We start from the raw sequence: 15,998 nt of genomic DNA, 5'->3' as shown, positions 1-15,998 counted from the left end.
GCTCTCTCTCTTTCTCCCCCCACCCTCCTCACGTTGTAGCTCCTGATGGCAGCCAGCCTGTCAATCAGGCTAGCTGCCAGACGCGAAAGCCGGAGAGGAAGTTAATCATCAGCAATCACCATGTGATTGCGTCGGAAATGGTAAGTTTTGGGTTTGCCACGCGTACCTTCATACCCCACCCCGTTGCCAACCTGCCACCACTGCAAAATCGAGCCCAATTTGTCCAAATCTTTCATAATTTTAAACACCTCTATCATATCCTCTCTCAGTCTTTTTTCAAGAGAGAAAAGACCCAGGGTAGTCAATCTTTCCTCGTATGCCATTCCCTTAAGTTCTGGGATCAATCATGTAGCCCTTGCCTGCACCCCTTCCAAAATGTGTGCATGCTTCCCTGCTCACCAGCCCCTGACAGCTGGTGAAATTTCAAATGCTTGAAAAATTCGAGCAAGACAATCAACTCTTTTTCTCATAGAAATGTCAAGATGGCACACCAGGCCCTGAGTGTTTTTAAACTCCATGCTTAAAGATTAAAACGTTCAGCATCAAACCATTACTAGCTGTGTGGTACAGCAGGCTCCTAACTGTTTTGAAACTCCATGCTTAAAGCTTAAAAAATTCAGCATCACAGCACTACATTCAGTTTATAGTACTAGCAATTACCAATATCAAATCATCAGCGTTGTATTGTTTTTTGCATGGGAAAAACATCACAGCAGATGATTGGAAGCATGCAGGATGATTTGATTATAAAAGCCAAACCATATGGTGCCCCTTATGACTTGGAAAAATTCATACTCAAAGCACACATCTGTGATAACAAGAAAAACATGCTCAATAGACAACCCAGGATGTACAAGTCAACATAATCGTCAAGCAACTGTTTGAAACAGTGAAACGAGAATTTGTCAATAGTTTGCAGGATGTGCAAGATGACAATATTTCTGGAAGTGGGTATGATACTGCAGTGATTATATTACAGGACTAATAATCCAGAGAGCGTGAGTTCAAATGCCACCATGGCAGTTTGAGAATTTGAACTCAGTTTAAAAAATATCTGGAAATAAAATGTTGGTATTAGTAAAAGTGGCAATGGGCGTCATTTTAGCACCCGCTATCGGGTGCGTTCCTGGCGGGGGGGCTCCGAAAATCGGAGAATCCCGGAGCGGGACCTGAGCCCGCTCCGAACCCGCGCACTTCCGGGTTCCCCGCTGACCCGTCGGCGTGCGCGTGCAGCCCCCGCTGGTGGGAATCCCGCAGGCAATTAAAGCTGGCGGGATGCCACTTGAAAGTATTTATTTAGGTATTTCAGGTCATTAACTGACCTGATTAAGGGATTATGTGAGGAGGGGTGGGATTTTACAGCAACCTGGGACTGTTTCCCACACTGGGGGAAACACTCCAAGTTCAAATGGACGTGTTGCAGCCATCGGCCTGTGGCAGCTGCAAAGGTCCATTTGACAGGTGGGGGGGTGGGGGGGGGGGAGACCCTCACTCATTGCAGGAGGCCACTCTGTCACTTGGGACAAAGTTTGGCCTCCACCACCCTCCTCCTGACAATCAAATTCACCAACTTGCACACTTACCCCGGTGTCCAGACACATGTACCTACTTTGCGGACCCCCTCAAATGTACATCTTCCAGATGGGGGCCGCCGTAGCTGCAGTCATGACCTCCTCGGAGGGCAAGCAGCATCACCAGCCTCGCCGGCCACGCCGTCCACCTCTGACACGTGGAGCTCCACAACACAGTGCTGTGACACATCCACCTGCACGGCAGGAGGGAGGGCTACCGCAGAGAGAGATGCGTCGCAGAGGGCACTACCCTCGCCACAGGGTCCACAGACCGAGGCTCAGCTTCCTGGACCTCTCTGAGCAGCAGTGCACACGGAGGCTCAGAGTCACTCGACATGTAGTCGTGGACATCTGCAGCCTCCTTCATGCCAAGCTGCTCCCGGCTGGCCTGAGCACCATCTTCTTGCCTGTCGCTGTCAAAGTCACCACTGCCCTCAACAACCTCTCCTCTGCATCCTTCCAGGGTGCAACCGGGGACATCGCCGATGTCTCCCAGCCGTCTGCACAAAAGAGCCCTGGAAATACACCTACACCCACTCTGCAGTGACACAATGGGTGGCATCAGTTGTGGGTCTTCATTGTGATCCTCAGGGAAGGGCATTATTGCACAGACCAGACAAGATTCGCAAAGACGTGGCAGTAGTGGTGCCAATATAATATGTAATGTGAGTTGGTCAGAAATTCAATATAAGTAACAACCATGACAAACCCTCAAACACCCTTGTGCATCCCCTTCATGCTCACGACACATTTGCCTTACGCTTCCTACTGCACATATGTGATGCATGCCCTGTGGCTGCAGCACAGGTAGTGGCAGGTTGAGTGAGGCTGACTGTGAAAGAGATGCACGAGAGGGTGAGTATGAGATAGAGCCATGAGATTGCATGAGGATTGGGTTGAGTGGTAGTGGTGGGATGAGTACTGGCGAGGTGAGTAGGTGCAGGTAAGATGAGGATGAGGTTTGAATGGGTGTGAGGGGTGATGTGACAGAGTAGTGTTGGCAGTGCAGAAGGAGATGTGGGTTGGGGGGCGGTGATGTGGCAGACGGAGTGTAGGGGGCAGAGTAAGTATACTCACTTCAGCTGACCTACTGAGGTCATTGGAGCGCCTCCTGCACTGTATGCAGGTGCGCAATATGTTGGTGGTGCTGGTGACCTCCTCTGCCACCTCGAGCCAGGCCTTCCTGGTGGCAGAGGCAGGTCGCTTCCTCCCGCCCGCCGGGAGGAAGATCTCTGTCCTCCCCCTCCTCCTCACCCCATGTATTGATACCTGGAGTGAGGCATCATTAAACTGGGAGCAGCCTTCCCCCTGGGCTGCTCCATGCTGTGATTTTTTTCTGTTTGTTGCAGCATCTGTCAGTGGAGGACTGCCCCTTTAAATAGAGCGCCTCCAGCTGACAGACCTTACTGCGCATGCGCAGCCCGCCCGACGCGCAGATCAGCAGTGGGGAACCCGGAGGACCAGGTAAGTGAATCCAATTAGTGGATTGTATGCTACAATCGCGCGGGGAGCTGACTAATTTCACCGGGCGCGATAGCCCCCCCCGCCGAGAACCCACAGCCCTGCTAACATCGGGCCCCATGAATCTGTCGGATTGTCGTAAAAACCCAACTGATTAACTGGTGTCCTTTAGGGAAGGAAACCTGCTGTCCTTACCCGGTCTGGCCTATATGTGACTCCAGTCCCACACCAACTGAATTTTAACCCCCCTTTGAAGTGGCCTGGGATGCCAATCAGTTATATCAAGAATGGCAGCGGTTCAAGAAGATGGCCCACAACCACCTTCTCAGGGCAACTATAGATGGGCAATAAATGCTGGTCCTGCCAACGATGCCACATCCTGAGAATGAATTTTTAAAAATGTCCAGTCTTGGAACTGAATTTTAACGATCTTATTAGTCCAGTCCATAGAATATAATTTTAAAACTTACATTGTGACTTAGTTCTTGCTTCGGGAAACATCACTTTGAAAGGACTATTTATGAAAAGAATAAAGCATTGCAGCTGCTGGACCATCCTAGCAAAAACAGTCTTATAACAAGAAGGGACTAACATTAGAAAGTGGTTATTTTGAAGATATCGATTACAGTCATTTCATGGCACAGTAGATATTTTTTGAAGACACAGCAAACATATATTGTGGTGTAATCTGTAACAGGGTTATGATTAGTTACAAGAACTGGTGGTATCCCCTCATTTTGTCAACTGCCTTTTGTACTATACAAATAAATCAACAAAAATGACTGCAATTACACAAGTGTGCTCACCTGATATCCTAGGATTTTCTCTGAAGGTTTAATATGTCTCTGAATCTCACATTCTATTGGCTGAATCACTTTGATTCCATCCTCATAAAATATATAGAACATGTTTCCTACTCCCAATCCTAGCAAAAAACAAAACAAAGAAGGCAAGTTTGAAGAGATAAAAGGAAACACGGCAAGTGCAGGAAGTTGAAATCAGAACAAATAATGCTGCAAATGCATTGCAAGTCAGTCAGCATGTGAAAGAGAAAGGTTGGTTAATATTTCAGATGGCACCTCCAACAGAACCATTTTGATGAAGGTCCTACCAGATTAACTGAACATTCTCTTTCAGAGGCTGGCTGACCTACTGTGCATTTCTTTCATTTAAAAAAATAAAACTAGTTTAAAGATTAATTGAAAACTACATTTGAAACATGTACAATATATAGCCTTTACAATGGTTAAATCTGACCTAGGTGAACAATAAATATAGAACTGCTGAAAAAAATTAAAAATTCTCCTGAGAATTTTACAGGTCTTCTGCTTTTAATGACCATCAGTTATGTACTTGCTACTAAAAAAGTACCAAGAGCATTTTACTATTTACTAACAGTATTTTCTTTAAAAGTTTGGATGCAGAAAACATTCATAACAATAGTTTTAATGATAAATAAATTTTTAACAAATCCTCCAGTAATAGAAAGATGACAAGTACATAATCATAACAAGACAAGAACTTGCTTCAGTACCTTCCTCTCGCCACAGTATGTTTGCAACTGCAGCATCAAGAAAACAGAGAGAGCCAGAATATGATTAAACAGCTGCAAAAATATTAATTTCAAGAACAAGCCAAAATGCCACAAATGACAGTATTAGATATCAAAGATAACTTTTAATAAGAAATACAAAAAGAAATCATGCAAGAAGTTCTCACAAGAAGTTGCAATACATTTCTAACAGCGGAAACAATTCAAAAAGAATAAAAAGGATGCTGAGATTCCACAGTTCAAGCCACTAGAGAGCAGATAAAAATGATAGTTTTTGTTTTCAATATCACGGCTCTTTGAGAATGGTTACAATTTAAGAAGATCTATCATTACCCTTTTGCTAACTTGCTAAGAACTTTGTTCAAAATATTACAAGATCAAAAGCACAAAAACTTTTATCCACATGCGAACACATTTCCTGCAATTTCTTTGAGGAAAGTTGAATCATCTGTGAATATTGTAAAGTGGTCCAAAATTATGCTAGCCAACATTAAATCTGAATTACAACAATGTTGTTGCAAATGTAACTTAAAGCACCTGAATCATGGTTAGTTTAATGGCACAGTGTGTGCAGTGCCATGGAGTGATAGATCACTGATCTACCCCCAAGTTCTTCCCATGTATTAAATATGGAATGTCAATCTTAGTTGATGGAGATGCTGAATAGATGCTGAATATACCATGAGCAGTTTACAGCTGACTGCAGTAAGTTACCTTTAACAGTAAAGTAACACCTGCTCATGCTTTTTATTAATAAAAGAGCCTCTCCAAATACAGCAGCTGTATTTGAGTCTTGGATGGACAGACTTTAGAGAGGGTTAAGAGATGTTGAAGGAAAGGAAGTATTTGACATGAAAGAGAAAACACAGCTTCTCAAGCAATGGGCAAGAAGTGGGAGTTCTATTTGAGATCAGATGTGATAGTGAGGCCAAGAATGATGAAAAACAAGCAAGGATGGAGCCATCAAAGATAATAGTTTCTGGTTATATTTGTGAGCGGTGTAAAGAAAAATGTGTCATCAAAAAATTAAAAAAAACAAGGGGGTAGAATTTCCACAGAATTCCCCAAACTTCCGACGTAACTTTGGCAGAAGATCATCGGAAACCCTGCAGAAACGGTGTAAAGATCTCTACACCGTTTCTATGGGGTTTCTGCTGATTTAATGCCAAAGTTATGACTGGACATTGGGCACACCCCCACAGAAATTACTTGCAGTAATCTCCCTCAGATTAGAATATGAAATAGGTGGAATTTGCTGATAAATTAAATGACAAATGAAATGAAATACTAATTACATTTGTAGTTATAATTACTGCAGTGAAAAGATAGATCATTCATTTAAAAAATACTTCAGAGTAAATGGACTAAACTGGCTGTGTGTTTAAGTTTGGAGTTAAACTAATATTCTGGGCTCTGGCAACAGGTTTATTTGCCCACCATATCCAGCTAAATAAATAGCAGTTGATGAAACTAGCTTAAAGGTGCCACATGATGCTCTGGCCAGATGGCGACGTTGTGTTAAATGTCTGTAGAGGAGCATTGGCTATTCTCATTCTGTAACAGTTCACAGTTTATTGTACTGACAATAATACAAGTAATTTTAAGAGCATTAATTATTATGCTGTCTCATGACTTGCAAAACACCGTAATGTTAATCATTTTCATACTCTGGCAGGATGAGCATTCAACATAAGAACATAAGAAATAGGAGCAGGAGTAGGCCATACGGCCCCTCGAGCCTGCTCCGCCATTCAATAAGATCATGGCTGACCATCGACCTCAACTCCTTTCCTGCCCGATCCCCATCTCCCTTGATTCCCCTGGAGTCCAAAATATTACAAGATTATTAATAAAAGAGCCTCTCCAAATACTACAGCTGTATTTGAATCTTGGATGGACAGACTTTAGAGAGGGTTAAGAGATGTTGAAGGAAAGGAAGTATTTGACAAGAAAGAGAAAACACAGCTTCTCAAGCAATGGGCAAGAAGTGGGAGTTCTATTTGAGATCAGATGTGATAGTGAGGCCAAGAATGATGAAAAACAAGCAAGGATGGAGCCATCAAAGCTATCGATCTCAGCCTTGAATATACTCAATGACTCAGCATCCACAGCCCTCAACAGAACCAAATATTTATCCTCTAACTAAATGAAAGGCCAGGTAACTTATTCTTTAATTTCTCCATGAATTAATTCCAACAGATTAGACTTCTATGATAATGGGAAGATTGAAAGTTCGTTGTAGATGTGTACTGTAAGTAATTTGCAACATTCTCTGGTCTGGACACATCAATGGCTTTGAATGCATTTAGAAGTAATATGCAATAAATTAACATTTGCTATATCTAAATTACAGTTTGCAAATAATTCATACTCTTCTATGCATCCAAAAAAATACTTCTGCAGTGTCTTAGGGACTCCAGACATACACAGGTTCCACTGAATCAATTCTGATATCACATCATGTCCTAATATTGATTACTAGGGGGTCGATTTTCATCTTTCTTTTGCTCCGTTTATGCCTAAAAGCAGGGCAGAAGTGCGACCAAAATTGCTCGGAGAATTGACTGACTGACTTACTGGGGGCTGTCTGCTCGTTCTGATTTTTGAGTGGACCTCAATGTCGATGGCCAGATCTCCTGCTGGAAACAGGTTAACATATGCAAATCGGAATCAAATGAAACAGTTGAGACCTCAATGCCATTTTTGTCTTTATCTGTCTTGCTATCTCTAGTTCATGAAGCCACCCACAAACCATTGGTATTTCAGGGGATTTTTAGCTGCAGTAAGAGAAAGCTGCAAGCAGGTCTGGCAATCATTTTTACTGCAGTCGCTTGGGTGTTTTGAGCCTTAATGGCTTCCAATATTTGATCTCCTTGGTGCTGTAGGAGCTGCAACATTTTTCCTGCTGCTAAAAATCTCTGTTCCCTTTCAGACCCAACACTTCCACCCCTCCTCTTTAAGGTGGTGTTGCAGGCCCATCAAAATCGACTGCACAATGGATTTCCCTCCCTCCCACTAAGCAAGCTGCCTATAAGGAGCCATGATGTGGAGATGCCGGTGATGGACTGGGGTGGGCAAATGTAAGGACTTGCACAACACCAGGTTATAGTCCAACACTGTTGGACTATAACCTGGTGTTGTGCAATCCTTACATTTGCCTATAAGGAGTGTGATTAGTCCTGGCAGCTTGCCAATTGAATGTTAGTGAGGCCCGACCATGAAAATTGATTGGGCCTCCTGCTAACTACATCTAATGGGCGGAGCAGGGACCCTGCCCTCTGTCTGTCCGATATGTGTTCAAATTGAAAATGACCCCCTACATGTCCACCAAGACTCCCACCCAAATCTAGCAGATAATATTTTAATAATTACTTATTTATTGCTGTGTCATACAAATTGTTTACACACTTTCTCCGGCCCTGGTTTGATACAAATAATATCGCCTCTCTATTAGACAAATTTCAATTACAAATGGAAGGTGAAATGATGGTTTAATTTTCAAATCTTCCTGATTTTATCCTCAGTTTTACCCCTTGCGTTCCTGAAGGTGGAAACTCAGGCTAGGATACAAGTCCATGGGCATTAGAAGCTTATTTGTATCTCATCTAAATGTCCATTCTTTATGCATAACCCTCACAAGGAATGTTGATATGCTAGAGATAAAATTACTCCCACTAGAGAATTATGAAAGGGCATCGCGGCTGAATCTATTCCAGTTCACCCAGGGCACACAATTCTTATATTTGCTACTCTCAGAAAAAAGGTAGCTATGAATAAACTGTGCTGGTATGTTGAGAGAAAGTGCCAATGGGTAATGGGCTCTAATCATTCATACTCTCAAAAAAGAATTTCAAAAAAGGTTAGCAAAAAGGCCAATTTAATTAGTTAAGGCCTTTTTAGATGATGTACTCTTGCCGGATTGTGCAGCTGTACAGTCACACTGAAAAGTGAATATTTTACTCCAAGTCAGTCAGATCTTAACAAAGGGGAATATTTCAAAGTATCCCACAGTACTGAAAGAAATGAGTGTTACAGAAGTGTTGCCTCCCAAGAGCTTAGGTATAGCCACCACTGGTTGGTATATTGCAGTGGAAAGGAGGAGGAAAGGAGTATAGAGGGCATACGAAGCACATAATTTACATCAGTAGCGTTCACTCTCGCACCATGGTATGTATAATGTAATTTGCATAATGCTGCTATCCTTACATGTAATACCTTACTTGTTAAATCCCTGCCAACATTTTCCCTCGAAAGTACAGTTTGTTTTTTGTGTATATCTTTTACAACTGTTGATTTTCTTTCTATGCCGATATGTCTTGTGCTGCTGCTTTACAATAATATTTACACCTTATCTTGTTGATGCACCTTCTTCTGGATGCCCTGCTGGGACTTCTGAATGGCAAAAGCGGTGTCAACTCCATCTGTCACGTATTGGCACCTTTTATGCCTTTCTTGTATGCTTGGGGCCAAATCCCCTCCTGCCGGAAGTGTACTTCTGCCATGAAATTACGGTGTGTAGTGGCACTTCCAGGGCCTCATCAATAAATTGTCCTTTAGTCAGCTGGAAATTTTTTCGAACAATTGCACACTCTGCATCTGGATTATTAATCCTTACGTCATTTATGGTGGTTAACTGCCTCAGGTGTCTGAGGGTGCTGAAGGATCATAACTGAATGTGTATTGTGATTGGCTGCTAATTTTTCAATGCCAACAAGAAATTACATTTGCACACACTGCACATTTAAATCCTGTATGTCCCCACAATTTCATCACTGATTGCTGATATTGGAAAGCAAGCTTTTCTACTTTTGTCAGTTGAAAAGAATAATATTGGACTCATAGGGCCCGATATTAGGAGGGCAGTGGGGGGTCGACTGGGCGCGTGGGTAACGCGCCCAGTGAAATCAGGGTGCTCCGCATGCAATCGCAAGCTAATTGAAGCCACTTACCTGTGCTTCTGGGTTTCGCACTGGAAATCTGCGCAGCGGGCGGACTGCGCATGCGCAGCATAGGCTGTCAGCTGGAGGTGCCCTATTTAAAAGGGCAGTCCCCCACTGACTGATGCTGCAGAAAATAGGAAAAATTACAGCATGGAGCAGCCCAGAGGGAAGGCTGCTCCCAGGTTTAATGATGCCTCACTCCAGGTATTATTGGATGGGGTGAGGAGGAGGGGGAGGACAGAGATCTTCCCCCCAGCGGGCGGGAGGAAGTGGCCTGCCTCTGCCACCAAGGAGGCCTGGCTCGAGGTGGCAGAGGAGGTCACCTGCACCACCAACATATCACGCACCTGCATACAGTGCAGGAGACGCTTCAATGACCTAAATAGGTCAGCCGAAGTGAGTACACTTACTCATTCCCCTACACTCCGTCTGCCACATCACCGCCCCCACCCCACATCTCCTTCTGCACTGCCAACACTACTCTATCACATCACTCCTCACACCCACTCAAAGCTCATCCTCATCTTACCTGCACTTACTCACCTCGCCAGTACTCATCCCACCACTACCACTCAACCCAATCCTCATACAATCTCATGGCTATATCTCATACTCACCCTCTCGTGCATCTCTTTCACGGTCAGCCTCACTCAACCTGCCACTACCTGTGCTGCAGCCACAGGGCATGCATCACATATGTGCAGTAGGAAGCGTAAGGTAAACATGTCGTGAGCATGAAGGGGATGCACAAGGGTGTTTGAGGGTTTGTCATGGTTTTTACTTATATTGAATTTCTGACCAACTCACGTTACATATTATATTGTCACCACTACTGCCATGTCTTTACGAATCTTGTCTGGTTTGTGCAATAATGCCCTTTCCTGAGGATCACAATGAAGACCCACAACTGATGACACCCATTCTGTCACTGCAGAGTGGGTGTAGGTGTATTTGCAGGGCCCTTTTGTGCAGATGACTGAGCGACGTCGGCGATGTCTCTGGTGGCACTCTGGAAGGATGCGGAGGAGAAGTTGTTGAGGGCAGTGGTGACTTTGACAGCGACAGGTAAGAAAATGGTGCTCGGGCCAGCCAGGAGCAGCTCGGCATGAAGGAGGCTGCAGATGTCCACGACTACATGTCGAGTGACTCTGAGCCTCCAAGTGCACTGCTGCTCGGAGAGGTCCAGGAAGCTGAGCCTCGGCCTGTGGACCCTGCGGCGAGGGTAGTGACCTCTGCGATGCATCTCTCTGTGCCGTTGCCCTCTGTCCTGCTGCGCAGGTGGATGTGTCACAGCACTGTGTTGTGGAGCTCCACGTGTCAGAGGTGGACGGCTTGGCCGGCGAGGCTGGTGATGCTGTTCGTCCTCCGAGGAGGTCATGACTGCAGCTACGGCGGCCCCCATCCGGAAGATGTACATCTGAGGGGGTCCACAAGGTAGGTAAATGTGTCTGGGCACCGGGGTAAGTGTGCAAGTTGGTGAATTTTATTGTTAGGAGGAGGGTGGTGGAGGCCAAACTTTGTCCCAAGTGACAGGGTGGCCACCTGCAATGAGTGAGGGTCTCCACACCACCCCCCCCCACACCTGTCAAATGGACCTTTGCAGCTGCCACAGGCTGGTGGCTGCAACACGTCCATTTCAACTGGGAGTGTTTCCCCCAGTACGGGAAACAGTCTCAGTTGTTTGGAAAATCCCACCCCTCCTAAAATATCATGTTAATCAGGTCTGTAAACGACCTTAAGTGGCACCCCGCCAGCTTTAATTGCCGGCGTGAGTCCCGCATGCGGGGGCTGCATGCACAAGTCAGCGCGACACTGGGGGCCCGCCCCAGGCATCCCCGATCTTCGCAGGCCCCCCGCCACGAACGCACCCGCTCGGGGGTGCAAAAATCGAGCCCATAATGTCCACACATGGGGGATAATTTTACTTTTGGTAGGGGCGGAGAAATGATACGGGTGGATCGGCCACCTGTTATACACTCTGCCCGATTGAAATCAGTGGAAAGGAAAAGCAGGTGTCATGTATAGAGTGGCTGATCCACGACTGCCAGTTTTCCACCCCCCCCCCCCCACCCCCCCGCCCCCGCCAATAGTGAAAATGACCCCCCATGGACTTTTCAGCAATGATTGGTGGATAGTATCCAAAAGTTGGAATCCTGGCTGATTCTTTCTCATCCCTAATGGCAAATTATAAATTCCAATTCTAATTCATTTTTGGAAGAAGTTTAACCTCTGCTTACAAATAAGATATTATCCTCATCCTACACCACTCAGAGAACCAAAACAAAAGCAAAATACTGTGGAAGCTGAAATGAAAACAGAAAATGCTAGAAACACTCAGCAATACTCTCTCCACAAATGCTGCCTGACCTGCTGAGCGTTTCCAGTATTTTCTGTTTTTATTTCACTTAGAGAACTGTCTGTTTAAAAAAAATCAAGCCACTTTTGGTCAGTTGATTTTCTTCACCCCTGTTTGTATAGGGCTTGTTCTTAACATAGCCTTAGGTCTAATACACAAACTAAAGCAACTCTAATCAGTACTACATCAAAGAGAATCGAGGTGTGGATGATGTAGAAACCATGGGGTAGGTTTCTGTCTTCACCACGTGGCAGAACGGACTACTCACCCGATTTTCACTCCATTGATTTCAATATAACCAATGAATTACTTTTTCAAATGTAGCCAAAGTGCACACTGCAAGATCCCACAAATAGCAAATGAGATCAATGACCAATTAATCTGTTTTGGTGGTGTTGTTTGAGGGATGAATGTTGGCCAGAACACTAGGAAAACGCCCTGCTCTTCTCGAGATAGTGTCAGGGGATCATTAACATCCACCTGAACTGGCAGACAGGCCCTAGGTTTAACATCTGATTTGGAAGTTGGCACATCCGACAATTCTCACAGTACTGCATCAAAGTGTCAGCCTAGATTATGTACGTGTCGATGGTAGTCATGATGTGGAGATGCCGGTGATGGACTGGGGTTGACAATTGTAAACAATTTTACAACACCAAGTTATAGTCCAGCAATTTTATTTTAAATTCACAAGCTTTCGGAGGCTTCCTCCTTCGTCAGGTAAATGTTCAGGAGCTCCTTGAAGTCTACGCATTTATACATCACAGAACAATACATGGTGTTTACAGACTGCCCCTGCAACTGCCCGTTGCCAAGGCAATCACCGTGTTCAGACAGAGAGGTGTCACCTGCAGAACCCACGAATACACATTCAACAAAAAAACAAACAGGAAAAAAAAATCAAGCCACTTGATAGATCGGATAAATTGACAATAGACTTCCCTGTGGTTGCAACCACAGGGAAGTCTATTGTCAATTTATCCGACCACACCCTTCAAGCAGACGAAATCGAAGTTCTCAGCCGAGGGCTCAATTTCTGCCCCACTACCAAAATGGATCCCACTAGTCTCGCGGCGGACACAGAGGAATTCATCAGGAGAATGAGGCTCCGGGAATTCTACCACAAACCCCAAGATTTCAGCAGCGAACCCAATGAGACAATCGACGATCCGGAACAGCAGACAGAGGGATCCGCGGTACAGCAACCGAAGAGGAAAGAGTCAAACTGGACTCCTCCGGAGGGTCGCTGCCCTCAGCTGGACATGTATGCTCAAGCTGTCAGGAAATGCGTCAATGCCAGATTCATCAGCCGCACTCAGAAGACAGTCCAGAATATCACCCGAGCACAACGCAACGCCATCAACGCTCTCAAGACCAACCGCAACATCGTCATCAAACCAGCGGACAAAGGAGGAGCCATAGTCATACAGAACAGAACAGACTATTGCAAAGAAGCATACCGACAACTGGACAACCAGGAACACTACAGACGGTTACCCGCAGATCCGACCAAAGAACACACCCACCAGCTCAACAAACTGATCAAGACCTTCGATCCAGACCTTCAAAGCATCCTACGCACTCTCATTCCACGTGATCCCCGCGTGGGAGACTTCTACTGCCTCCCAAAGATACACAAAGCCAACACACCCGGACGTCCCATCGTATCAGGCAACGGAACCCTGTGTGAGAACCTCTCTGGATACATCGAGGGCATCCTGAAACCCATCGTACAGGGAACCCCCAGCTTCTGTCGCGACACTACAGACTTCCTACAAAAACTCAGTACCCACGGACCAGTTGAAACAGGAACACTTCTCACCACGATGGACGTCTCGGCACTATACACCAGTATCCCCCACGATGACGGCATCGCTGCGACAGCATCAATACTCAACACCAACAACAGCCAATCTCCGGAAGCCATCCTACAACTCATCCGCTTCATCCTGGATCACAATGTCTTCACCTTCGATAACCAGTTCTTTACCCAAACACACGGAACAGCCATGGGGACCAAATTCGCACCCCAATACGCCAACATTTTCATGCACAAGTTCGAGCAGGACTTCTTCACTGCACAAGACCTCCAACCAACACTATACACCAGATACATCGACGACATTTTCTTTCTATGGACCCACGGCAAGGAATCACTAAAGAGACTACACGATAACATCAACAAGTTCCATCCCACCATCAAGCTCACCATGGACTACTCCTCAGAATCAGTTTCTTTCTTGGACACACGAATCTCCATCAAAGACGGGCACCTCAGCACCTCACTCTACCGCAAGCCCATGGACAACCTCACGATGCTCCACTTTTCCAGCTTCCACCCTAACCACGTCAAAGAGGCCATCCCCTATGGACAGGCCCTGCGAATACACAGGGTCTGCTCAGACGAGGAGGAACGCGATGGACACCTACAGACGCTGAAAGACGCCCTAGTAAGAACGGGATATGACGCTCGACTCATCGATCGACAGTTCCAACGGGCCACAGCAAAAAATCGCATAGACCTCCTCAGGAGACCAACACGGGACGCAACCAACAGAGTACCCTTTGTCGTCCAGTACTTCCCCGGAGCGGAGAAACTACGCCATGTTCTCCGCAGCCTTCAACATGTCATCAATGAGGACAAACACCTCGCTATGGCCATCCCCACACCTCCACTACTCGCCTTTAAACAGCCACCCAACCTCAAACAGACCATCGTTCGCAGCAAATTACCTAGCTTTCAAGAGAACAGCGTCCACGACACCACACAACCCTGCCACGGTAACCTCTGCAAGACATGCCAGATCATCGACACAGATACCACCATCACACGAGAGGACACCACCCACCAGGTGCATGGTTCATACTCCTGTGACTCGGCCAACGTTGTCTACCTCATACGTTGCAGGAAAGGATGCCCCAGAGCATGGTACATTGGCGAGACCATGCAGACGCTGCGACAACGGATGAACGGACACCACGCAACAATCGCCAAACAGGAGGGTTCCCTCCCAGTCGGGGAACACTTCAGCAGTCATGGACATTCATCCACCGACCTTCGGGTAAGCGTACTCCAAGGCGGCCTTCGAGACACACGACAACGCAAAATCGTCGAGCAGAAATTGATAGCCAAGTTCCGCACCCATGAGGACGGCCTCAACCGGGATCTTGGGTTCATGTCACGCTACACGTTACCCCACCAGTGAACAAATGTTATCTATTTTTAATATAATGGGTCATTTGCTGGCTTTCTCTGCCTTCCGGATGTTTCTGCCTCTCTCTGTTTTTTTTCCTGTTTGTTTTTTTGTTGAATGTGTATTCGGGGGTTCTGCAGGTGACACCTCTCTGTCTGAACACGGTGATTGCCTTGGCAACGGGCAGTTGCAGGGGCAGTCTGTAAACACCATGTATTGTTCTGTGATGTATAAATGCGTAGACTTCAAGGAGCTCCTGAACATTTACCTGACGAAGGAGGAAGCCTCCGAAAGCTTGTGAATTTAAAATAAAATTGCTGGACTATAACTTGGTGTTGTAAAATTGTTTACAATAGATTATGTACTGAAGACCTGGAGTGGAGCTAAAAGAAACAACCATCTGACTTAGAGGTGAGAGTGCACTGAACCAAACTGACACTTGAAATGGTTTAATTTTCTGTTGACAATTACTCACTTGAGGGTAGCAGCCTAATCATAATGCTACTAAAATGGTTCAGAGCAAATACATGACTCCATTTAGGTATATCACATGTCCTCACAACACTCCAGTATACAATGGAGATGCATGGCAAATGATGGCAATAGCTTCTAAATGATATAGAATGAATTCCAAATTTGGAATTTTGGAAACAAGTTTTTCAAAATATTAATTTATTTTCAACAAAAGGTTTTCTACCTGCTGATTTGACTGCCGGGTGACTTAAACCAGGTGGGAAACTCCAGAACTACAGTGCATTTTATCATCACTGCCACATTAGCAGGAACAGACTGATAGCATCCTGATGTCTGTTGGATCAATATCTCAAAAATGGATTCTGTGAATGTACGTCCAGATACTGCCATGCAAAAAATAACTTGATACAGCAGCAGCAGAGATCCCAAAGATTTGAAGAGATATCAGCA

At 45.4% G+C, this 15,998-nt stretch overlaps 1 protein-coding gene across 1 annotated transcript in view; it reads right to left on the bottom strand.

The window, feature by feature from the left end:
- The window catches only part of fstl5 (follistatin-like 5), a 724,566-nt gene that overhangs the window by 92,738 nt on the left and 615,830 nt on the right, over positions 1–15,998 (bottom strand). The window contains exon 11 of the mRNA XM_067992568.1: positions 3,839–3,957. Coding sequence (XP_067848669.1) covers positions 3,839–3,957 — 119 coding nt within the window. The remainder of the gene's footprint in view (positions 1–3,838; positions 3,958–15,998) is intronic.

The sequence above is a fragment of the Heptranchias perlo genome, chromosome 1 (genome assembly GCF_035084215.1).
Source record: "Heptranchias perlo isolate sHepPer1 chromosome 1, sHepPer1.hap1, whole genome shotgun sequence".
Lineage (NCBI taxonomy): Eukaryota > Metazoa > Chordata > Chondrichthyes > Hexanchiformes > Hexanchidae > Heptranchias > Heptranchias perlo.
The sequence above is the reverse complement of the archived record's forward strand: the minus strand, read 5'-3'. Positions and strand labels throughout refer to the sequence as shown.